Raw genomic sequence first — 24,902 nt, forward strand, 5'->3', positions numbered from 1 at the left:
TGGACCCTCATAACTGTTGCGGGGCTTTCAGGATAGTTCAGATTGGGGAGGTAATCTTATTATTGGATCTGCAAATGTTCCTTTTGCAGACAAGTTCGAAAGTGTGAAGTTGTGATGTTTTAATAGACTATCTACCGAATTATGTAAACGTAAAACAATTGCTGCTGCTTGTAAAAAAAAAAAAAAAAAAAAAAAATCATGCTGAGGGTTGTCTTAATTGTGGTTGAAACCTGAAAGTTACATTATGTAGAAACAGAGTCCAGTCAGACTCTTTAACATGTGACTGATTCTCTTCAATGTTGTGTGTATCCACGTTTGGACTGGGGAGCCACGAGTCTTGTTGAATATTGTTCCAATTAGTGTACCCCTCCCTAATAGAAGACCCTCCATCTCACACACTAGATGCTGTCAAATAAATTAAAGCCTAAAACGTGCAAATTTGTGGTGGAATCCGGCTCACCGGACCACCCGCCATACGACAGAATTGCCGCTTCAACTGAGATTTTTTTGGGTGGCACGGTGGACGTCTGCTTCACGGTTCTGAGAACCTTTGTTTGTATGTGCCCTGCAATGAGCCGCTGACCCGTTCATGGTGTGCCGTGCCTCTCGTCCATGGTCAGCTAGGATAGCCTCCAACCCGCCCGTGACCTGAGTGAGGTTTTTCGGTACGGATGTCCTTTTGCTTCGGTATGGAAAGATGTATAGCTGAACCTCAGCCGGTGCAACCTTGAGAAAAATGTCTAAAAATGTTCTCTGTGACTTGGTGGACTGGACAGATGGTCTTTTTTGTTTCTCTCTGTTTGAAGAGAAAGGGGTCGTTGTCTGTAACTTTGGGAAACGTTCTTTGGAAAGCAATTTTTACAAGATTGGGTACCACCGCCATAAGCATTATGCTTTTGAGTCAATGGCTGCAAAAAAACAAAACAAAACAAAACAAAAAAGCCACCACCGAATACCACAAATGAAACCTATAAAATGTACATTCTCAAAAGTCAAATACAACTTACAGACATAAAATGTGACCAGAACCTGTAGATACACGCCAGTTATTACTTTTCATATAGATGGAAGTCTTTCAGAAGGGATGGGGGGAAAAAAAATAATATAGCAAACCTTTCAAGTCAGTATACGATTATTGGATATCTTCTGCCAGGCTCAACCATTTTGCTGTTTGTCTGAGTTTGGTAATTTCCACAGTGGAGAGGAAGTTCCTTCAGCAGAATGTCAGGTTTTACTTCCACAACGTGAGTAGCCTCAAGTGAAGGTCTAGAAAATACATAAAAAAAGGTGACAAGTTCCTCTGGTGTTACACCCAATAGGATAGTTTTTCTTTCAAACTTACCTCTAGACTCCATCATTGGCGTTGCTGTGTGCGCACAGCCGTTCTCCTCCTGCTTGTTGTAGTGACAACCCTACGACCCTGGGTCCAGCCCTGTTGCTCGGAGGGATAGGCCACCACTCGAGTGGATGACCTCTGCACCTGCATGCCTTCCATCTCCCTCATGTCCCTCGCCATCTGTGACAGTGTCTGTCCTGGGTTGGTCTGCAGTCGCTGGAAGAGGCTCTCTCTGTTGATTTTCCTCTCTGGACAGCTGAAGGTCAAAGCGACTCCCGAGTCCGTCTTCATCTCTCTGGAGAAACCGTCCGAGGTCCCATCAAAGCAGCGGCCGATGGCGATTTCTTTAGCAACCCTCGGATTCTGGTCTGTGACTGTGTATATGCCATAATTGTGTCCCAGAGGATCCACAGGAGCCAACATGGTGAAAGCATGGGAGTCGTTGTTTTGTGCAACTGGCGGGTGTTTGATGAGGTACTCCTGTAGAAGGTTGTTGGTAGCGATCTTGCGACAGTTCCCTTGTGGAATGATCGAGATGAGGGATCTATCCACCTCAGCTTGATCAAACAACATACCGCTGCATTTGAACTCAACACAAGCTGCGGAAGTGTTGGCCTCTCGCATATCCCGAGTGCTGCGTATATCTCGGATGCCATAAAGTTGGCCTTTCGTCTGTGGGTGTGATCCTCCCAAGTTTCTCGACCTGACCATCACTTCCTTTGGTCCGTGCACCTTAACCTTGATGAAGCATGCTCTGAACTCCTGAGGGTTAGGCCACCATGATAAGTAGTCCCCTGTCCAGGTTGTCAGATCAGTCTCTTCAAAGGGTACAACGTTGTATTCATATTTGTCTTTTTCCACCCTAAAGAATCTGAAATGATTTGCATCGACTGGAGCATTTTCACATGCTATTAAATTCTGATATGGATATATGGGTCCATTAGTCTCATCGAGATTATTTTGGTTAGGCTTTGCTAGATTGATTCTGAAGGCGGTTTTCTTCAGAGCTGGATCTTCATGGTCTGAGCGCTGGTAGTCTATTTTATCCAGATAAGGCTGAGACACCCCGATAATATTTGGATTCATCTTTGGGGAGGAGGGAGCAGCCTCCAGTTCCTCACCACCCATCATCGCTGTTACATATGCTGTATAGGCATCAGGCCTCTGGGCATCGCAGAACGCCGGTAAACAGGCCCCGTTGGGACCGGTTATGACGCTGTCAAACCGACCCCATGCCCTCGGATTTGAGGAATATCCAGGCTTGGGTTCAAGGTTTATCAAGCTGATCACAACCCCTTCCAGCTGTTCAACAGGCAGGAACTTGTCACTCATGTAGGCACGGACTTTCACATAGCACCGTCTGTTTTCAGGCACATCCAAATTGAAGAGTCTACGTTCTCTGATCTCCATGTTGCCTATGAGGAAGGTGCGCTCCTCACGCTTGCTCCGCCCGTGCCCACTTGTAGTCGTCGTGGTAGAGAAGTCGCCTTCCTCCTCCCAAACTCCTGTGTCGGGATTCAAAGACCACAGTTTCATTTTAGGAATGTGCTCTTGCATTTTGACATGCTGCGTGTCGAGAAGGACTTGGACCGCTCCGGCTCCAAGCACCTCCTTGTTGCTCTCGTCACGGAAGTCGACCGAGAACATGCCGTAGGTCCTCAAAGGGAGCATGTCCCCCTCGGTATCCACAAAGTTGAGGTCGCCGGGGGTTGCAGAAGCCGTGGTGATATTTCTTGGGTCTATGAAAGTGACACTGGCTTTTACAGTTCCCTCATAGATTTCGCCACTGTCTTTGTGAAAGGAATTGGCTGGAATGACTAACTGCCCAATCGGGTCTTCCCCTTCTATTTCCCCCAGGTTTATAGCATTGGTCTCGCCTGCTTCGATATCAATCGGAGCCTGCTTCCTCATCACCTTCACCTCGTGGTAAATGGATCCGCCCTTCTTGTCCAAAATGAACACCTTCGGAGTGTCAATGAATTTCTCAGTGGGGTCAACAAAATTCACCACCAATCTCTGCGTGTCGGGAGTAACTTGTATGGTGAAACCTCCTTGGTATCCGGTGGTGCCCACCCTCTCTTTGCCGATGTAGATGTGACCAAATCGCAGTGGCTCGCCGTTGTCAGCCGTGACCACCCGTCCACGCACCAGCACAGTTGGCTGCACACATTTCTGACAGCTGCACTCAGACACAGACCGGATTGGGAGGCTGTAGCTGCCACAGTCAATTGCCCGACTTTCCATCGCTTGGACACCGCAACAGAACCCGGCTCCATCTCTGCAGCGCATATCGAAGTCTAGAGAGCCAGCGCATTTGTTATGAGGGCAGCGGCCGGCGTTGTAAAACTTGGAGTTCGTCCCAGGTTGTACGCAATCCAGCGGCAGTCTGATCAGATGTGCCTCAGGAGTGGAATTGCACGCCGGAGCTCCTTTTTCTGTGAATTTGCGATAAACCAGAGCAAGTTGTGTTGATACGGTACATAAAAATGATACATCGGAGACACATAAAACATTACTACTTGTTCTCAGCACACGGACAAAAAATCCGCGCACAAAAACAACCATCTGAAACGGTGTCTTATTTGCATCTGCTATGCTGTGGACTAGCATGGTCAACAAAGTTTTGAGGGGCGGAACACTTCAAGAGAGGAAAATAACATATGCACTCTAGTCAAAAGTGCCATCATTCTTAAAAATTAGCTTTCAGCATGGGTGATTAAATTCAGCAAAATGCACAATATAAAAAGAAATGGCCCTGCACACTCAATGAGCCTCAAGCCATAATAACTGTCTTGTGATTTAATACTATTGGATAATTCTAAACCAGTGTTTCGCAAAGTTTACTCAGCAAAGGCACATATTTTACATTAGAAAAGTACATTATTGTGTACTAAAACAATGATAATCTCTTCAACATTATTCGTACATGTACTTACGACGTAGGAAATGTAGGCCTGTTTAGCTGAGCATAAAGCAGACAACCACTGAGACCTAATAAAAAATAATTTCAGACCAACTGCAGTACTGCATGTGATCGGATTATTTCCCAGAGCACACCTGATCTCTTACGGCGCACTAATGTTGGGAATTGCTGCTCTAAACTAAGAACACAGTATTGCATTTCAATGCACACTAGTGTGATTCTCAACAGAAAAGGGAATTTTTTGACAAGCTTGCATTTTGCTTTCTCCTCACCCGCTTTATGAGCTTTGTTTATGTTCAACTGCATCACATTTTCAAAGGAAGTAGAGTGAAGAAAATAAGTATTTGAATACCCTGCTATATTGCAAGTTCTCCCACTTACAAATCATGGAGTTGTCTGAAATTTTCATCGTAGGTGCATGTCCACTGTGAGAGAGATAATCGAAAAAGAAAATCCAGAAATCACAATGGTCATAATTCCTCTAATCGTGTCTGGCAGAAGACGAATGATGAGTTCCATCCCAAGAACACCGTCCCTACTGTGAAGCATGGAGGTGGTAGCATCATGCTTTGGGGGGCTTTTTCTGCACATGGGACAGGACGACTGCACTGTATTAAGGAGAGGATGACGCCGGCCATGTATTGTGAGATTTTGGGGAACAACCTCTTTCCCTCAGTCAGAGCATTGAAGATGGGTCGTGGCTGGGTCTTTCAACATGACAATGACCAGAAGCACACAGCCAGGAAAACCAAGGAGCGGCTCCATAAGAAGGATATCAAGGTTCTGCTGTGGCCTAGCCAGTCTCCAGACCCAAACCCAATAGAAAATCTTTGGAAGGAGCTGAAACTCCGTATTTCTCAGCGACCTGTCTGATGTAGAGAAGATCTGTGTGGAGGAGTGGGCCAAAATCCCTCCTGCAGTGTGTGCAAACCTGGTGAACAACTACAGGAAACGTTTGACCTCTGTAACTGGAGACTGTACTTAATATTAACATTGGTTTTCTCGGGTGTTCAAATACTTATTTTCTTCACTGTAACGATAATGAAACAAATAGTCTTGTACTGCAGTCAGATTGTGCGATTATTTTCCACGTAACTCCCCCATTGAAATAGCCCCTTAAATGTTTTTACCGCTCTCTCAGGTGTGTTTTTCTTTTTACTTTTTATTTTTTTCCCCTAATGCATGGACACGACACACAGATGAGGTCGAAAGCTCGAGCACTTCATCTTTAACTGTAATATTCCATCTCTAAAGACCTAGACTTGCTTGATCCCATGAAGGATTTAGAGTAAATTTGTGGAGTTGGACAGATCGTCAAATTTATTGTACCGCTGCGCATTGAAAAAATAAAGGGAGTACTATCAGTTGAATGCTGGTTTTGGCTGGCTTTTATGTGTTGGGAAAAGAAACACTCGGTAGCTGGGCCGTGATGGATATTCAAGACTTACCAATGACAGTGAGGGATGCTGGGGAAGACTTAATACTGCCTGCAGAGCTGCTGGTTTTGCAATAATACTGTCCAGCCTGCTCTGGTTTCAGGTCCTTCAGTACAAGCTCCTCTTGGTACTTGTACACCTTTCTGTCCAGCAGAGTACCATTGTGGTACCTATACCGTACAAAATTGCAATATTAATACATTCAAACACAAATGAATACATCACAAAATATTCCTTAAATCTTTTTTTTCCTTTCGGCTTGTCCCATTAGGGGTCGCCACAGCGTGTCATCTTTTGCCATCTTAGCCTATCTCCTGCATCTTCCTCTCTAACCCCAACTGCCCTCATGTCTTCCCTCACCACATCCATAAACCTTCTCTTTGGTCTTCCTCTCGCCCTTTTGCCTGGCAGCTCCATCCTCAGCACCCTACCACCAATATACTCACTCTCTCGCCTCTGAACATGTCCAAACCATCGAACTCTGCTCTCTCGAACCTTGTCAGCAAAACATCCAACTTTGGCTGTCCCTCTAATGAGCTCATTTCTAATCCTGTCCAACCTGGTCACTCTGAGCGAGAACCTCAACATCTTCATTTCTGCCACCTCCAGTTCTGCTTCCTTTTGTCTCTTCAGGGCCACCGTCTCTAATCCGTACATCATGGCCGGCCTCACCACTGTTTTGTAAACTTTGCCCTTCATCCTAGCAGACACTCTTCTGTCACATAACACACCAGACACCTTTCGCCAGCTGTTCCAACCTGCTTGGACCCGTTTCTTCACTTCCTGACCACACTCTCCATTGCTCTGTATTGTTGACCCCAAGTATTTGAAGTCGTCCACCCTCGCTATCTCTTCTCCCTGTAGCCTCACTTTACCCCCTCAACTTTTCTCATTCACGCACATATATTCTGTTTTACTTCGGCTAATCTTCATTCCTCTCCTTTCCAGTGCATGTCTCCATCTTTCCAATTGTTCCTCTGCATGCTCCCTGCTTTCATTGCAGATCACAATATCATCTGCGAACATCATGGTCCAAGGGGATTCCAGTCTAACCTCATCTGTCAGCCTATCCATTACCACTGCAAACAGGAAAGGGCTCAGAGCTGATCCCTGATGCAGTCCCACCTCCACCTTAAATTCCTCTGTCACACCTAAGGCACACCTCACCATTGTTCTGCTGCCATCATACATGTCCTGTACTATTCTAGCATATTTTTCTGCCACACCAGACTTGCGCATGCAGTACCACAGTTCCTCTCTTGGTACTCTGTCATAGGCTTTCTCTAGATCCACAAAGACACAATGTAGCTCCTTCTGACCTTCTCTGTACTTTTCCACTAGCATCCTCAAGGCAAATAATGCATCTGTGGTACTCTTTCTAGGCATGAAACCATACTGTTGCTCGCAGATACTTACTTCTGTCCTGAGTCTAGCCTCTACTACTCTTTCCCATAACTTCATTGTGTGGCTCATCAACTTTATTCCTCTATAGTTCCCACAGCTCTGAACTTCGACCCACAGTAGCTGAATTTCCACCGACGCCCTGCAGGTTAGCAGTGCCGGGGGCGGGCGTTGTTAACCCGGGCCACGACCGATCCGGTATGCGATTCTTTGTTTGGCACAGTTTTTACGCCGGATGCCTGACCCAACCCTCTGCATTTATCCGGGTTTGGGACCGGCCTACATATTGCACTGGTTTGTGCCTCCATAGGGCTGCATTTACAAAATAAAAAAATATTTAATAAAAATATTCCTTAAATGCCTGGAACAAAACATGTATTATTAACATATAAACTAGAAGTGTTGCCAAATCATCCGCAGGTCACCGTTTGAGGTGATAAGGTTTTAACACCCGAGCGAGTACTAGTATTCAACTCACCAGTAGTATTTGTCAGGCGGTGGCGATCCCGTTGCCTTGCAACAGAGCAGCGCGCGGCCGCCCTCGTAACGCACCTTGTCCTCGGGGTGCTTCACCATGTAGGGCTTCTCTGCGGGGAAGCAGGAAGCGGCAGAGCCGGCTTTGAGAGCTCGTAACATTCACTTATATTACGCGTGATTCACGCTTTTGGCCCGCGTGCTTTTGGAGAATGGCTGTTCAGGGGAATTTGGGCTTTTTAAAGAGGCGCAACGGGGTTTTGCTTTTATTTTGCTTTTTAGTAGTTTCCATGGAACCAAATAAATGCTGTTGCGCGGTCGTATGAGTCGAGAACTTGTACTTGATGCCTTTTTCAGTTTCCCTGATGAGAGCCCTTGAAATGTTGTGGAGAAACCAAATGGATTTCATTTAAAAAGAAAATTGCAGAGCATCCACATGCAGTAAGAAAGTTGAAGTGTCTACTGTCGGAAAAGCACAGTATTAGCACTAATCTTTTTGTTTGTTTGTTTTAATATCAATATTTATTCCGAGAGCAATGCACCATACATAACTACAACACAACTACATTAATTAGTCTATGTGATCCATTGTAAAACTACAAGGTTGGCTAAAAGAAACTGTTGAAGAGATTCTATTTTCTGGTCGTGCTTGTTGTGAGGTAGAATTTGTGCCTATACTCGGATTTGGAATTTTCCCAACATTTTTCGGTGAGCTGGCATAGGCTGCAGCTCACCTTCGACCCTCGTGTGGATAAGCGTCGTAGAGACTGATGGATACATAGTGGAGCTCACTGAGTGTGATGTGGCTGGGATGAGAATCAGCACCTCCAAATCCGAGACTATGGTTCTCAGTCGAAAAAGGGTGGCGTGCCCTCTCCAGGTTGGGGATGAGATCCTTCCCCAAGTGGAGGAGTTCAAGTATCTTGGAGTCTTGTTCACGAGTGAGGGAAGAATGGAGCGGAAGATCGACAGATGGGTCGGTGCAGCGTCTGCAGTGATGTGGACTTTGTATCGGTTCGTTGTGGTAAAGAGGGAGCTAAGACGAAAAGCAAAGCTCTCAATTTACCAGTTGATCTACCTTTCCTATCCTCACCTATGGACACGAGCTGTGGGTCATGACCGAAAGAACAAGACCCCCGATACAAGCGGCCGAAATGAGTTTCCTGCTCTCCCTTAGAGATAGGGTGAGAAGCTCGGTCATCCGGGAGGGGCTCAGTGTCCAGCCGCTCCTCCTCCGCATTGAGAGGAGCCAGATAAGGTGGCTGGGGCATCTGATTCGGACGCCTCCCTTTGAGGGTTTCCGGCCATGTCCCGCCAGAAAGAGACCACGAGGAAAACCCAGGACACCCTGGAGAGACTATGCCTCTTGGCTGGCTAGGGAACACCTCAGGATCCCTCCGGAAGAGCTGGAAGTAGTGGCTGGGGAAAGGGAAAATTGGGTATCCCTGCTGAAACTACTTTCCCCCACGACCCGACCCAGAAAAGCGGTAGATAATAGATGGATGGATGGATGGATGGATGGATGGATGGATGGATGGATGGATGGATGGATGGATGGATGGATGGATGGATGGATGTATATTATAGCTACTCACCAGCAGATCTGAGGACAGCCGACACCCAAGACAGGCCTGTGCTGTTACTGGTGGAGGAGACGGTGACGGGGGCAAACTTGTCCTTCCTGACAATGAGCGAAGTGACATTGGACGAGCAGATTCCCTTCAGCCTGAAGTGGCCTTTCGGATCCGTCCGAGCACGAATGACTTTGGGACGGCTAGCGAATGCGACCAAAGCCCCCGCCACAGGGACCCCCGTCACACTGTGGACGTCGCCGTGAAGAACGTGGCCGTCGCACACGCAGCGGCTGCAGTCGTCGTCAGGGCGACCCTCGGCGCACACGCGTTGACATTTGGCTGTCGAGATCACGAGGCCAGGTCAAAGAGGCGGAGTGACCTTGAAGATGAACTGCATCAGGATCCTACATCATACCTGGACATGGATTCTTGCCACATTTCTGAGTTTCAGCAGGACGTCCGGTGCACTCGACCGTCTCCGAGGTCCTCATGCAAGTCCTCCTTCGGATCCTCCGACCCCCGCCGCATGTCACGGAACAAGACGCCCAAGGGCCCCACGGACTCCACTTGGCTGCCCAAACACAATTGGAAACTGAAATACTGTAAAGGAAATTTACCACATCATGCTGCAAGACGTGATTATATAAACTTGTGGGATTCTGATTAGTATAAAACAGTACCTTTAAAAAAAAATCTCTAATAATAATGTTTTGGTGAAGCAGTGTGCGGGTCATTGCTCAAGGTTATGTCGACATTCTGTGGCAAGCTATGCTAAACAATTGTGTTTGTTATCATAAGGTGGTCTATGTTCTGTATAAGTGTCACCTTGAGTACTGCATTCCTCATGTGCAATTTCAAAGAAGATAGCACTTGAAACCGTAGCACATAACATAGACTAGCTAAGCTTGTTAGTGCCACAGATAGCTCGCCCTCGTTTGACTAAAATAAAGGTCGCAATCACCCGTGCATGGAGGGTTGGAGCACTCCTTCCTCTCTGAATGGTGGCCCTGGCAGGCAGGAACCAAGACCAAAGGCATCGGCTGCGAGCTCATGCACTTCCTCTGCCGGACCTGGATGCCGACGTCGTTGCAAACGGTTGTCGAGCACGGACCCCACTCGCCCCATTCGCTCCAGAAACTTTGCTCTGAGGACAAAGAAGAAGAAGAGTGCAGTCACAACTCAACTTGTTTGTGATTTTCCGAATGAAATTTTGTGCTGTTCCAGAACCCCAGAAAACATTTTTCGGTGTGTTTTTAATAAAGAAAAATAGCACTCTATTTTGTGGGTTGCTGTGTGTGGCCTAGTGAATGAGATCAGGATGTGAAATCGGGTCGGCCCAACCTGACTTGGAGCACCTGGGCATGTGTTTTGATCTACTACAAACACCTTGCAAGTATCTAAAGCTTACTCGCAACACAAAGCCACCCCACTCCCAGAAAAAAAGTTGTAAAAATTCTTTAGCGCGCCTCTTACAAGGTATAAGATTTCTACAATATACAGTACTACTAGAATCTAAAATGTGTTTAAATGTATAGAAAGTGTTTATAAGAGTATGCTAGAGGTTGAAAACGAAGAAGAGTCTGGGGGGGGGGGTTCATCCAGCTTTAAAATGTGTTAAATAATCAAAAGACTATGAAGGCTCTACTTTGCAGATTTCACCTACTGCGAGGGTGGTCCGGGAACCAAACCCCTGTGGTAAACAACGGATAACTGTATTTGCAAGTACATGTCCTACTCCTAAGGCCTGAATACCTGGTGGGCACTGAAATCGGACGTGGTAGTTGGAGCAGGTTCGCCCGTAGGGTTGCTCCTTGTTGATGCACCAGAAGCCCTTCTCCAGACTGGAGTGGACCACTTCTCCCGTGTCTGCCGCCGCCACCCAGTCCGTGGTGCGAACCTCCATCGCCGTGGGCCTCGAGCAAACCCTTTCCCGGTAGTAGAAGCGGATGGCCTCGAGGCGCTCGTAGTCCCCGTTTCCCCCGGGGTGGTCAATGTTAAACCAAGATGTCCACTCTGTCAGACCTGCAGGAAATTTGATAGGGTTGCTATAAGAAACGAGGTTGACCATTAATGCAGACTTCAATCAATGGATCTTGGAGTTCATATCAGAACAGTTCTGCTCATCTCGTTCAAGCCCAAAACCCCTCAGGGAGTCATTATGAAGCAGACGAGGCCTGCAGAGCATTCACGGAGGAAAATGAGCGTTCTTGACTCTCACTGGCAGCCCATTCATGGAATGCAGCTTCTTCACAGAAAACAGCGAGGGCCTTCGCTCAAGGCCTAAAACATTTGTCGCCTGTGAAATCGATGAGGGGATGACTAGAGAGTACGAGCTTAATCGCTCAGAGGAGCTCCAGTTTCATTAAAATGAGGGCTTCTGGATCCCAGATGGGAAAATGTTGTAAACTCAAATTATAACCTGATAAAAATGACATTGCATTGCTCAAGATGTCAAAATGGAATACACTGAATTTCCCTCCAATGATATCAATTAGCAAAACCATTGTTTTTTAACCACTTTACCACACAAATTAATAGTAGAAAAAAATACACTACATATACTACAAGTATAATTCAAATACTGTTTTTATTTTATCCCAGATAATCATACCCATGCATATGTTGCGTTATCTGCCAATCAGAATAACTCAATCATATTTGGTTCTTATTGGTTGTGGTATTGCTTGGCTCTGTCTGGGCATGTCTCACCCACCTGCATGGCAGAGCCGCTTGTTACATAAAAAAAAATATATCTATATATATTTACAGTATCTTGGAATTTTTTTCAATCTTAAAGTTTCAAGGGATCCTGGATGAGACCAACATGACAACAATTAACCATTTTAAACAGCGTATTGGTGAGTTCATGGTGCGTAATGTGACTGACAAATTACCCCCACACAACAGACAGAAGCCGGATGAATGCAATGAATAGTAACATAATAATAACAATCATATAGCCTTGGCAGGATCAGTGTGCTCACGGCTGGAGAGTTTTTTGATCCCTTCGACTTGAGTTCCGTGACATAGAGGCCGGCTGGCTCGGCCGGCCAGCCGGAGCCAAGCGGGGCAGAAAGGGAGACGGATCATTGACTGACCCCTGCCAACTCTCGTGTTAGTGGCGAGGGTAAATTTGTCTCGGTGAATAAAATCTTTCCATCTCGTTTGTAGTTCTGGGTCACTGGGAAATATTGTAGAAGTCGCAGCCGAGTTGGATCGCTCAACAACAACGCACTGCATTCATGTCTAGCCCCTCGTCTTTAAGACAAGTTTTGATGTCATTCAAATAATGCATTTATGTATATATATATATAATATATATATATATATATATATATATATATATATATGTGTGTGTGTGTGTGTGTGGTGTGTGTGTGTGTGTGTGTGTACTAAGTAATTTATTTATTAATCCCCCCCCCCCAAAATCTCAAATAAGCAAGGATAAACCTCATAAAAGCATTTTCAGGTTTGATTCCCCACCCTCCTTTCTTTTTGCATGTCAATTCGTTCAAAAGCTGACAATTCCGATTGACTCTGGTCATGTGACATTCTACAGACACAACACCCATCCACCCATTTTATTTGCCGCTTATCCTCACGAGGGTCGCAGGAGTGTTGGAGCCTATCCCAGCTATTGTCGGGCAGGGGGTGGGGTACACCATGAACTGGATGCCAGCCAATCACTGGGCACATCAACACAAACAGCCACACTCACAATCACACCTAGGGGCAATTTAGAGTGTCCAATTAATGTTGCGTGTTTTTGGGATGTGGGAAGCAATCCACGCAGGCACGGGGAGAACATGCAATCTCCACACAGGGATCGAACCCGGGACCTCAGAACTGTGAGGCCAACGCTTTACCAGCTACTGCACCGTGCCGTCTAATACAACATATTTTATCTAGTAGGTTTTCTTATTTTGAAAAGGTTTGATTCACAGTGACACTTTTGAACACATTAAAATAAGATTGACTTTTCAACATATTTTTTTTTAGATAATGTTGGACTTTTTTTATGAAACATCCACTCATCTGGTTTGTCATATGAAGCGATATTGTCTAAATTATGCACATTTCTCATTAGGTCAACATGCTCTCATGTTTTCCACGTGACGTACTTATAAATCTTTCGTATAACGCAACAAACACATTTTATTGTGTATTGTCATTTAATCCTGTTTTGTTATGTAATCAAATGTCATTATAGTACTTTCGGAAATGAACTGAAATAAGTACATGACTATTACATTTTCAAAAGAGTAATTAACCATTAGTAACCAAACACATTTCCAGTATTATCTTCCCAACACAGAATATTTGTACTTATTCTGTCAGTCGCAAATTGGCAGTGGAAACAATATTGCCACCTGACAATTCCGGAATTGCACATATTTTTATTTTGTTGGCTTCCAGTGGCTCCATACCTGTCATGCGAGTGTCTGTAAAACTCTTTGGTGTCGCTCTTCTGTTCCTGACTGATGCACTCGCTCTTCTCAATTCTGCAAACAGAAAGAAAGTATTTTTATTAACGATGCAAACAACAATATTATTGTGAACAGGCCTCAAGTTCAAGAAAAGTTTGCATCTGTGGCTTTCATTTGGACCGGGGAGCAAACTTAAATGTAAACGACCCAGAGCTAAAACAAAAAAGATGTGCTGTATGCGTGTGTACATCTGTGTGTTTGTGCACTTCCATAGGTGGGGATCACTCCCCGTGTCAAATGGTCATTACGGCTTCGCTTGGAGTCTTTATTATAATTCCAGCAGCGCATTTACTCAATGGACTGAAGAAAGTGAGATGTCAGCGCCACCAATCAAAGAGCATTCTGACCTCAGCGAGTCAAAATGCTGCTACCGACTAAAGACCGGATTCCGTTCCTGTCGCGACCCAGAACAACAAACGCAATCATTCACAGGTCATTAGCGTCACGTACACGAGTAATCTACAGAAAAACAAATGCTTTCTACTGATATCTGCTTTTTGATCGGAACAGTAGCAGCTGCAACAATAAGGGGGGTCCTCGGTTTAAGCCGTTTTCGGTTTACTAAGAAGAAAGTGTCGTCATATGGTAGAAGAAGGATGGCTCAGTTACTGCCGTACGTCCTCTTCTCTATTTCATGTTCGGAATATTTGTGGTCTACAAGCGTTTTCATAGAAATACTGTAATTATGGGTTTAATACTTCGCGGGCGTAGGTCGGTAATACACAATCTCATATTCCGGCATACAAAACCGGGCGATGTCACCACAGTAGGAAAGAATAGATTACAAGTAATCGGAAACTTATGTTCATGTTGAAAAAATTTGACCCGAAATAGGCGCTTTCCAAGATGCTTTTCTTCAGAGGTGGCTTTGCCTCACCTGTACAACTGCATCCATCCATTTTCTTTTGCCGGGGTCGCAGGGAGTGCTGGAGCCTATCCCAGCTGTCAACGGGCAGGAGGCAGGGTACACCCTGAACTGGTCGCCCTCCAATCACAGGGAACATAGAGACAAACAGCCGCACCCACAATCACATCTCGGGCCAATTTAGTATGTCCAATAATTGTTGCATGTTTTTGGGTTGTGAGAGGAAACCGGAGTGCCCGGAGGAAACCCACGCAGGCACAGGCAGAGCCAGGATTGAACCCAGGTCCTTAGAACTGTGAGGCCAACGCTTTACCAGCTGATCCACCGTGCCGCCTGTACAGCTGCATATCGTGTCAAATTTTTGCTCGACAGAGTTACTGTACATTATTTTGCATGCAGCACAATTGTAAAGCCGTGTGTTCCCAGAATACATTGCGCCATCAAACATTGAACTGTTGCCATAATAAAGATGTTAATGATCATGAACAATAAGGCCTACTTAACATTAATCAGTGTTCATCTGAGATGTTACGCTGCGGTGACCCCTAATGGGACAAGCTGAAAGAAATTCTCATGTGTATTTATGCTAGTTCATTGAATGTGTGTCCTATTTAAATTTCTTGGCTTGTGAACGTTGCACTTTTATTCCCATAAAACCCTGACTATGGATAATCTGCAACAGAGTGGCATCCCAGTCAGTTCTGCGGTATGCGACGTAAAGTTTAGGTAACCGTTATTTGGTCTCCTACGAGCTCCCGTTTACCGTGTGCAATTCAACAGAACCGCGTAAGAGGTGGAGCAGGTAAGGGCGATTAAGGATCGAGATGGAAATGTGTTGACTGGTGCCGGTAGTGTGCTGGATAGATGGAAAGAATACTTTGAGATGTTGATGAATGAAGAAAATGAGAGAGAAGGAAGGGTAGAAGAGGCAAGTGTGAAGAACCAGGAAGTGGCAATGATTAGCTAGTGGGAAGTTTGAAAGGCACTACAAAGAATGAAAAATGGAAAGGCAGTTGGTGTCATGGTACTGCCGGTCCAGCCCTGGCTGTGCGGGTTACCACGCTGATTGGGAGGCGCACACCTGCGCCTCATGCTGGCTGATTGGCCCCGGTGTATATTGGACCATGGAGACGACTGGTCCGGCGCCAGATCGTTGCGGTTCATGCCCCATTCCAGCACTCCCGTATCTCTGATCGTTTTCCCGTCTGTACCGACCTCCGCCTGTTGTCTGACTGACCCCGTAAGCCTGACTCCTTTGATATTCCTGCCTGCTTTGATCGATCTCCCGTGAACCGACTCCTGCCTCCCCACGGACCTGCTCTCCACACCCGACGTCCTGACTACCGCTGCTGCACCTGACTGCCTGCCCGATCCCCGACCTTGGAATAATAAACGTTTTTCCCGAGTTACGCCTGCGTCTCCCAACTCCTGCATTTGGGTCCTACCTCCATCTCGATGGGTCGTGACAGTTGGTCCCGATAGAGATAGCGAGGGTGGGCGACTTCAAATACTTGGGGTTAACAATACAGAGCAATGGAGAGTGTGGTAAGGAAGTAAAGAAACAGGTCCAAGCGGGTGGAGCACTTGGCTGAAGGTGTCTGGTGTTCTATGTGACAGTAGAGTCTCCGCTAGGACGAAGGGCAAAGTTTACAAAACAGCGTTGAGGCTGGCCATGGTGGATGGATTAAAGACGGCGGCACTGAAGAAACAACAGAAAGCAGAAATGGATGGAGCAGAAATGAAGATGTTGAGGTTCTCGCTCGGAATGAGCAGGTTGCATAGGATTAGAAATGAGCTCATTAGAGGGACAGCCAAAGTTGGACGTTTTGGAGACAAGATTCGAGAGAGCAGACTTCGATGGTTTGGACATGTTCAGAGGCAACAGAGTGAGTATATTGGTGGAAGGGTGCTGAGGATGGAGCTGCAAAGCAAAGGAGCGAAAGACCAAAGAAAAGGTTGATGGATGTGGTGAGGGAGGACATGAGGACAGTTGGGGTTAGAGAGGAAGATGCACGAGATAGGCTTGCATGGAAAAAGATGCTGACGGGACAAGCCGAAAGGAAAAGAAGAAGACGATTGCAGTTAATCACAGTCAAGCTCTCCGTTGTGGTCCAAACTTCTACTTTTCGTTGGTGTGGATTTCAGCAGATTCTCATCATTTCAAGATGTTTGCTGACAGAGGCTGTAAGATAGGAAATCGCTTCGAGTTTTACAAGGCGCCAAACGGTTTTCATCAATTTGCGAAGAGGAAATTCAGATGGGCCGCGGCCTTTTGTTTTGCGCTTGTGACCTCAACCGGGAAAGACTTCCCTTTATTGCGTCGTGAAATAATATGTCGTCACGTTATGTCATTTTTCGCAACGTGCTGCATCACGTGAGTTTGCCTCACCGGGGGCTTTAATGCGATCCAGGAGGGGATAGAATTCCTTGTCGCCTTTCTTCTCACGTGTGCTATTCCCTGTCCGCTTCTACGCTTTTCAACGCTCGTGAAGTTTAAATTTGAATCCGGACGTTTCCACCAACTTGACAGAACGTTGACCAACCCCTCGTAAACCAGGAAGGGAAAAGACACGCTAAAGAAACATCAAAGCCCGGAGGGGGACGATGTGGACCTTTGGGCCCAGTTAGCGACCCGCTTCTGCTTATAGCGCCACCTGTGTGCCGCGCGAGCTACCGGATTACGATTCTTTTGACGACAACCTCGACTCTTATTTTAGAGGTTTTACCGCTCGCGTTCGGGACACAGCGGCCCTTTGTGACATCATAACCCGAAGCCGGTGCGCCAATAAATAAAAAGGGGAACACGCACAAAAGGCCTCGGTGTCACAGCAGGTATGACAGTTCCAGATGTATACCGTACAGAAGTCTGGCGCTTGTTTATGACATTCATAATCCAAGAGAAGACATCGACCTCCCCCTTCCTATGTTACGTAACTTGTTGGATTCGACTCCTGAAACTGCAAAAGTTGGAGGATAAGTGGACTTAGACTGACTGGTTGTCTGCCAGTCTTTAAGCGTGCGGGCAACTCTGGCACATAATGGGGCGGGGTCCGGTGGTGGTGGTGGTGGTGGTGAGGGGGTGGTGGTGGGGGGGGTTGATCTTTTTGCCATGCCGTATGGAAGCCTTTTATGCATTTGCCTGGCGTCTTCACCGAGGTGCGAGGAGTCTTTTTCCTCTCCCTCAAATGTCCAAATTTGGATTCCTAAAGCATCTGCGCCCCATTAAGACGCGTAATTTTGCTCCTGACATTAGCTAATGTTGCACGTCATCTGCGTGATTTCAAGATTTTTTTTTTTTGGGGGGGGGGGGGTCTTATACTGTAAGATAAAGTATTTGCCATGCTTTCATCCCTGATAGCGTTCACGCACCATTGGGCAGATTCTCGTTGTCCTTGTTTGAACTGATCCACAGCAGCCAAAAAATTGCCCTCAGTGTGGAGGATCTGATTAGAAAAAAATTACTCCCACATATGTCCACTCAGTAGAAAATCATACCTAAAAAAAAAAAAAATCCCAAGTACTAGAAAAAAGTTCTATCCTGCAGTTAACGCTCTCAAGTCCTGTGGCTGAGTGAATACCGTATTCCCCCAATTTGTACTTAAATTGGAACATGCCATAATCCAGTCGTTGTCAAACTGTGGGGGGGAAGGGGGGGGGGCACGGGGCTACCATGAACGCTTTTCAATATTAATTTACACTCAGCAGGTGGGGCTAATTTTACGACCGAGCACACAAGCCCACACCGGCCATAGAAATGACGTTAAATGAGGAAAGATATTTTGACTGAAAAATAAAAGTTTGGATTTTTGTTCATTCTTGGTAGCTTGGAAAACTCCCCACTGTAAAGCAATTATTGATTATTGCAAGCTAAGCCTTTGATAATAAAATAATTTCAGAAATATATTTGTGGCCCCCACGTTATAATGAAAATACAGTGATGCCTCGGTTCTCAACCACAATCCATTGCGAAAAATGGTTTGAGAAGTGATTTGTTCGAAAACCGAATCAATGTTTCCCATTACAATGAATGGAAAAGGAAATAATGCGTTCCGAGCCTAAAAAATTGGCCTTTTTAAAGCAGTTTTTTTTTTTAGCTCTTCCTTATAATAAACTGCATAGTAGAAATGCATGTATACTTTAAATACTTTATATGATAAAATAATTGAAGAAATATATTTATTTTTTGCTCAGAATGTATGCTTTAGTACAGTTATTCCCAAACAGTGTGCCGGTGTACATTAGTGTGCCGTGAGTTATCCAATTTTATGTAATTGCTAAACAAAAAACAATTCCAAGAAATAATATATCTTTATTCATCTATGTATGCCAGTGAGGCACAATGACAGACAGAACAAAAAAATCCTCTTCTATTAGATGGCAGGAAGTACATACAGTAATGGATCGCTCCATTTTTGGATACATTTACTTTTGTTGGTGTGCCGCGGGATTTTTTAATTTTAAAATATGCTTCTTGGCTCTATCAAGGTTGGAAATCACTGCTTTAGTAGTAGAGTACGCTAGGCTGGGAGAGCATTGCCGTAGCCGTAGCACCGTGCTAGCGTTAAACTCTTTCTGTGTACTGAGGCTTATAACCAGGCCCGCTAACGCTAGCGCCGCATCACCGCATAAACTGCAGGGTTGAGAGCACGTGAAAAAGGTCACGGCTTGTAGGCCGGAAATTACGGTACTACAATATACACATCATTCCACTTTACAATACCGGTTTAATTTTTGGCTTTCTGTTTTGCAAGTGAAGTAAACAAGTAAAGCTTGGTCACAGATAAATTTAGCGTGTAACTCAAGGCATCAATCATTTTAATAATCAATTCATTTGTTGATTACATTTTTTTAGTAATCAATGAAACGGATTTTTAAGAAAAAACCTTTTTGTAAATTTCCGTCCTATTATTCAAAACTGGATTTTATTTCAAGCTGACAGTGCAGGAAATGCACGGACATAAATTTATTGGTTCGGGCCGCGGCGTGTCGGAAAATCGGCACCAGGCATTGTTTTGGATCATTGTTTTCCAAAGTAAATGCAGATGTTCGCAAATGTCTTATTTTGATCAAACACGAAGATAAACAGCCTGTTTTCACGGAGGATTACAGAAATCGGAGAAGATTTCCTGTGGAGAAGATGAAATTACAAGAATTTGGAAAATCGTACGCAAGATTACAAGATTAAGCAATGATCAAAAGAGTTGCTTCATTGATTAATTGTTGGCCCTCTGGTATCACTATATTCATAATTTTTAGTCGTTTGCTCAGGCTGCCTTTTCGGTACAACCTTCAACATCTGCACCCTGAATAAAAGTCAATACACTAACCCTTAATCGTATAATTGGACCAACGCACGGCAATAAACTGGTCATGTGAAAAACGGGAAGTTGCGCACGTACAAACAAACAAACGGACAAAGCCGCATGAGTGAAAACATAATAAACACTGAATCAAAAAAAAAAAATGATTTGTTATGGCTTTAGCAAAAGTGCCAGCTCTCTTTTTTCCCCCCATTAAAGTCATGCGGCCAAACGGCTCGGAACCGACGCTGGTCAACATCTGGATACGAAATCCTTGTCGTCGTTTACAGGAGCATCAAACGGGGCGACCGCCACAAAAAAAAAAAAAAAAAAGTGACCCTCTTTTTGGATCTGCGGCACAAGTAGCCGTCCGCCACGTTTGAATGGCGAGTGAAAAAGGCCATCAAAATAGGCGCTAGTGACCGTACGGATCGTTAAACTCCTCCGCATGACCTGCCCTTTTCAAAAAAATTATTATTATTATTATTATTATTGCAGTCTCTCATTTAGCTGGACTCCAAGCCAACAGGTGGGAAAATGAGCGACTTAGTTTATGATTTGAGTTGGCGCTACTGGACGCCGTCGCCAGGGGCAACTGAAGGACGAATGAAGCTAATTTGACTGCGACTGTAATGTGGAGTTCCTCCTGAAGGTGCCAATGGAATTATGAATTGGAAGGATATCACGATTTCAGGACAAAGTTCCTCTGCAGAACTAGTTTGGTTTTTTTTTCCATTGATGGCTTCTGCAATACGTTTGAGGTCGTCCAGTCCAAAGAGACACACTGCGGCCAAGCTGGACTCACATCAGTGGGATTTTTCTACCCAAAAAGCTAAATTTACGTTCCCGGTTATTTATGAAACTTTTTTCTTTTTATTATTATTATTGTTCTTTAACTGCAAATTGACAGACATCACAAATGATTAATGAATCATTAAAACGCCTCGCGACTACAACTAACCATGAAGCGTCCAATTTTGGGCAGGCTTTTATTTCCATTTTCACGACATATCGAACAACGTTGCTGGTATGTATCGAATATGTCAAGTGAAACTGGATTTTAGAACAAACTAAAACCCAAATTGTGACATTCTTTTTATGTTTATACAATGTCTCCATATTTCATATTCAGGACTGAGAGACTGCTGTTTTGGTTAGCAACAGACGTCAAATGAGCTCCGCAGTAGCCTAACAAGCATTTACATTATCAAGAGCGTCATTATTATTTTTTGGGGACATATTTATTATTTATCTCACTTTGTAAATAATTTGTAAATTTATCAACTGTAAATAATAAATAATCTGCAAGCAAGCTGTCGGGTGCAAAAATCAAATATTGGGCACAAAGGGATGCCCAACTGTACTGCAATACATTAGTTTACAGTAAGTTTTAAATTGAATTAAAAAGAAACATAAAACAATGTTTTTAAGGTAAGTAATAGATGTAAAAATTTTACATTTTCCAATGTCGTATACATTTTTTTAACCTGATAATGGTAAATGCCGAGCAACCGTAAATAAATTAAAAATTTAATAAAAATTTAAAATCTATCATTTGAATTAAAAAAAGCTTTTAAACGTAATTTAAATTTTTATTTTAATTTAAATGCTGATAACAAGCAGCATTTTCTTCAATGCTCTTTGTAATCTTCTCTGCTTATTTATATTTGGCCATTTATAATTAATCAATGATGGTGGAAAAGGTACTTGTACAGCATTATGAAGTAATAATGACTTGGAATTTTGAAAAGTGAAGACACACCAAGTTGTTGTGGGTGTTGGGGGGGGGGGCTCCTCTGGTACCACCACATGTTGCGGATTAGCCTGTCGGCTGAGCCTGCTCGTGACATAATATTGGAGCGCACATCCGCAGTGGTGGTCCTAAAAGTACCACTCGCATACACGTGCGTTCTCGCCCTTGTATCCTGTAAGCTAACCACCAAATTGCGCCCCCCACCCCCAAATCTATCATCTCATCACATCATTGTCATGAGCTTCAATTTTTATTCCTCCACGGCAGTCGCTACTCACCTTGACCGAGAGCAACGGAAGCCAGGAAAGCGAGCAGGAAGGCCGCAGTTTTTAATCCCGACATGGCGGCGCGCTGTCACTCAAAAGCGCGGCGGGCTGGATCGGTCACCGGCGGCCGGTCAGGTGTGCGAGATGATGAGGAGGCGTCGTCGCTTGGCAGCAAGGCAGCAGTTGTCCGGTTGGAGGAGGGAGGCCGGTGGTTTTTAAAAAGATGGAGCAACGGTGGGCCCTCGCCAATCCGGCCCCTCTCTGCTCGCCATTGGTCAGCCCGAGGAAACATCTGGGTCCCGTGTATCATCTTCCACGTTAAGGTATAAGGAGGGGTTGGAGGGGGGGGGGGGGTGGATGCTAAAAATAGTTGTTTTTAAGTTAACTATATTTCATTGCCCATGTCATACTAAATCCATCCATTTTTGTCACCGCTTATCCTCACAAGGGTCACAGGAGTGCTGGAGCCTATCCCAGCTGTCAACTGGCAGGAGGCAGGGTACACCCTGAATTGGTTGCCAGCCAATCGCAGGGCACATGGAGACAAACAGCCGGATTCACAATCACACTTAGGGGCAATTTAGAGTGTCCAATTAATGCAAGTTTTGGAATACGGGAGGAAACTGGAGTGCCGGAAAAAATCCACGTCGGGACGAGAAGAACATGCAAACACACAGGCGGTGCCAGGATATATATATATATATATATATATATATATATATATATATATATATATATATATATATATATATATGTCGTTGTCCAAGTTCCTTATCCTCACAAGGACCGCGGAAAAGCCAGAGCCTATCCCAGCTAGCTTCGGGCAAAAGGCGGACGACACCCTGAACACACACACACCCACATATATATATATATATATATATAATATATATATATATATGCCTCAGTTCCAGAATCCAAAATCTGTTCCAGAATACAGTCCGAGAAGTGATTTCTTTGAAAACCAAATCGATGTTTCCCATTACAATGAATGGAAAAAGAAATAATGCGTTCCAAGCCTAAAAAAAATTGGCTTTTTAAAGCATTGTTGTTGTTTTTTTTAGCTTTTCCTGATAATAACCTGCATAGTAGAAATACATGTATAATACATGTACAGTTTAAATACTTTATATAATAAAATAATTTAAGAAATTTATTTATTTTTTGTGAATTTTTTTTGTTTAATTAACAAAAGTGCAGAATAACTTTAAACAAGCAACCTGCCTTTTTTGGAGCCATGATTGGGGTTAGGGTTGGCAAAAAAAGCAAGCAAATAAATCTCAAAATTTTCGTTCGAAAACCGATTTTTTTTAGAAAACGGGGAATTACAAGTTTTTGTTATATTTCATAAAGTATTCTCAACGTTCCAAAACTCAAAAGCAAATATTAAAATATCAAGGATATATTTGTAGAACGTGAAAAAACAATTAGTCAAAAATCTTTTACACAATTTCTTTGAACATCTATTTGTTTTTAGATTTGTATTATGGGCCGGATAAAAAGCTCTCACTGTCCAAACATGGCACACAGGCCATATATTTCCCACCTCTGGTTTAAAGTAAGGAACCCTATTTCTAAAGTATCAAAATCTGAATCCTTTAAAAAGATATCTGCTAATCTGCATGTTTTTTTTCCTCCCCCCAAGCAACACATCTGCTGTATTCCAACAGTTGATTTCTTCTTTGACATTTTCTGTCTGCGCTCGGGCCTCTGCTTCCACTTGCGGTTCACGTTTGTAACGTTTTTAACAGTCGCTGATTGCACAGCTGCGTGCTGCCAAAAGAATGGAAGTGGCGTCATATGTCACGCCAGTCAGGAAAAAGTCCGGCGAAGGCGAAGACTCCACATGTGCTTATGAGGCGTAATAATGGGCTCGTTTGCGGCACGTGAAGCGCACCTAATGATACGTTGCTTGTTAAAGTCGCGGTTGCAGCACGCATTACATCGGTTTTACGCACCCTCGGGGATTGGAACTCGGTTATACAACATGCTAATTTTTATTTACTGTAAATGTATTTTACGTACGTATTTGCGATATATGTCGTTTTATTGCCGTGAATGGCACGCAATGCGCTAGTTAGCACGGTGCCGTTAAAATACTTAAAAATACACGAAGGCACGCACAGTTTCTGCCGCGCTTACTTACGCAGATGCGCCATCACAGAAACAGAGGCCATAGATTTACCGTATTTCCCGGCGTTCAGAGCGCAACTGGTTATAGGCCTCAGCCAGTACATTTGTAAGGGAAACACCATTTGGTACACACATACGCTGCAGGTGTTTAAAAGCCACAAGTGCCCACATTGAAACACGAGATATTTACAAAGAAAGACGGTACACAGAGAGTTTAACTCTAACGCTAGCGCCACAATAATGCTAACTCTAGCACCACGCTCACATTAATGCCACGCTAACAGGGCCGGTTAAAAAAAACAAACAAAAAAAAACACTGACTGAGACACGGCAGTAACTCGCTGGCGTAGCGCGAACAGGGCCGGACTGGTAAAAGTCACTTCCTCGGCACATATATTCCACCGGTCTCACTATTACCTTTTCCGCCCGAGTGCCCCCTTGCTCATTTTTATTTACTGTATATGTATTTTACGAACGTATTTGTCGTTATTTGTATATGTCGTTTTATTGCCATGTATGGCACGCAATGCGCTAGTTAGCACATTGCCGTTAAAATACTTAAAAATACACGAAGGCACGCTCAGTTTCTGCCGCGCACACTTACACAGACGCGCCGTCACAAAATCAGAGGCCATAGACATACCGTATTTCCTGGCCTACAGAGCGCACCTGGTAATAAGCCTCACCCACTACATTTGTAAAGGAAATACCATTTGGTACATACATAGGCCGCAGCCGTATAAAAGCCGCAAGTGGCCACATTGAAACCCACATTAAAACCCGAGATATTTACAAAGAAAAACAGTGCACAGAGAGTTTAATGCTATTGCTAGCATCACGCTAATGCGAACGCTATCACCGTGCTAACACTAATGCTGCGCCGCGCTAACAAGGCTGGTTAAAAAAAAAAACATACCGGTAAAAATCACTGAGACACAACAGTAACACGCTTGC

The 24,902-nt window shown here is 44.4% G+C and overlaps 1 protein-coding gene across 1 annotated transcript; it reads right to left on the reverse strand.

Moving 5' to 3' along the window:
* Nucleotides 1-948: 948 nt before the first annotated feature.
* Nucleotides 949-21,891, reverse strand: cilp2 (cartilage intermediate layer protein 2). The gene is made up of 10 exons (XM_061825369.1): nucleotides 21,828-21,891; nucleotides 13,572-13,646; nucleotides 10,897-11,166; nucleotides 10,106-10,288; nucleotides 9,560-9,715; nucleotides 9,166-9,483; nucleotides 7,575-7,683; nucleotides 5,708-5,865; nucleotides 1,343-3,771; nucleotides 949-1,266 (listed from the first exon to the last, which is right to left on the reverse strand). The coding sequence occupies exons 1-9, from the start codon at nucleotides 21,889-21,891 to the stop codon at nucleotides 1,355-1,357; spliced, it is 3,750 nt and encodes a 1,249-aa protein (XP_061681353.1). The 3' UTR covers nucleotides 949-1,266; nucleotides 1,343-1,354.
* Nucleotides 21,892-24,902: the final 3,011 nt, after the last annotated feature.

This window comes from Syngnathoides biaculeatus, chromosome 7, assembly GCF_019802595.1.
Source record: "Syngnathoides biaculeatus isolate LvHL_M chromosome 7, ASM1980259v1, whole genome shotgun sequence".
Lineage (NCBI taxonomy): Eukaryota > Metazoa > Chordata > Actinopteri > Syngnathiformes > Syngnathidae > Syngnathoides > Syngnathoides biaculeatus.

Coding starts and splice junctions, on each gene's coding strand:
- cilp2 (XM_061825369.1), bottom strand. CDS start 21,891: ATGTCGGGATTAAAAACTGCGGCCTTCCTGCTCGCTTTCCTGGCTTCC. Junction 11,167..13,571: donor TACAGACACTCGCATGACAG/GTATGGAGCCAC, acceptor AATTTCCTGCAG/GTCTGACAGAGTGGACATCT. Junction 3,772..5,707: donor AGCATCCCTCACTGTCATTG/GTAAGTCTTGAA, acceptor GCAAATTCACAG/AAAAAGGAGCTCCGGCGTGC.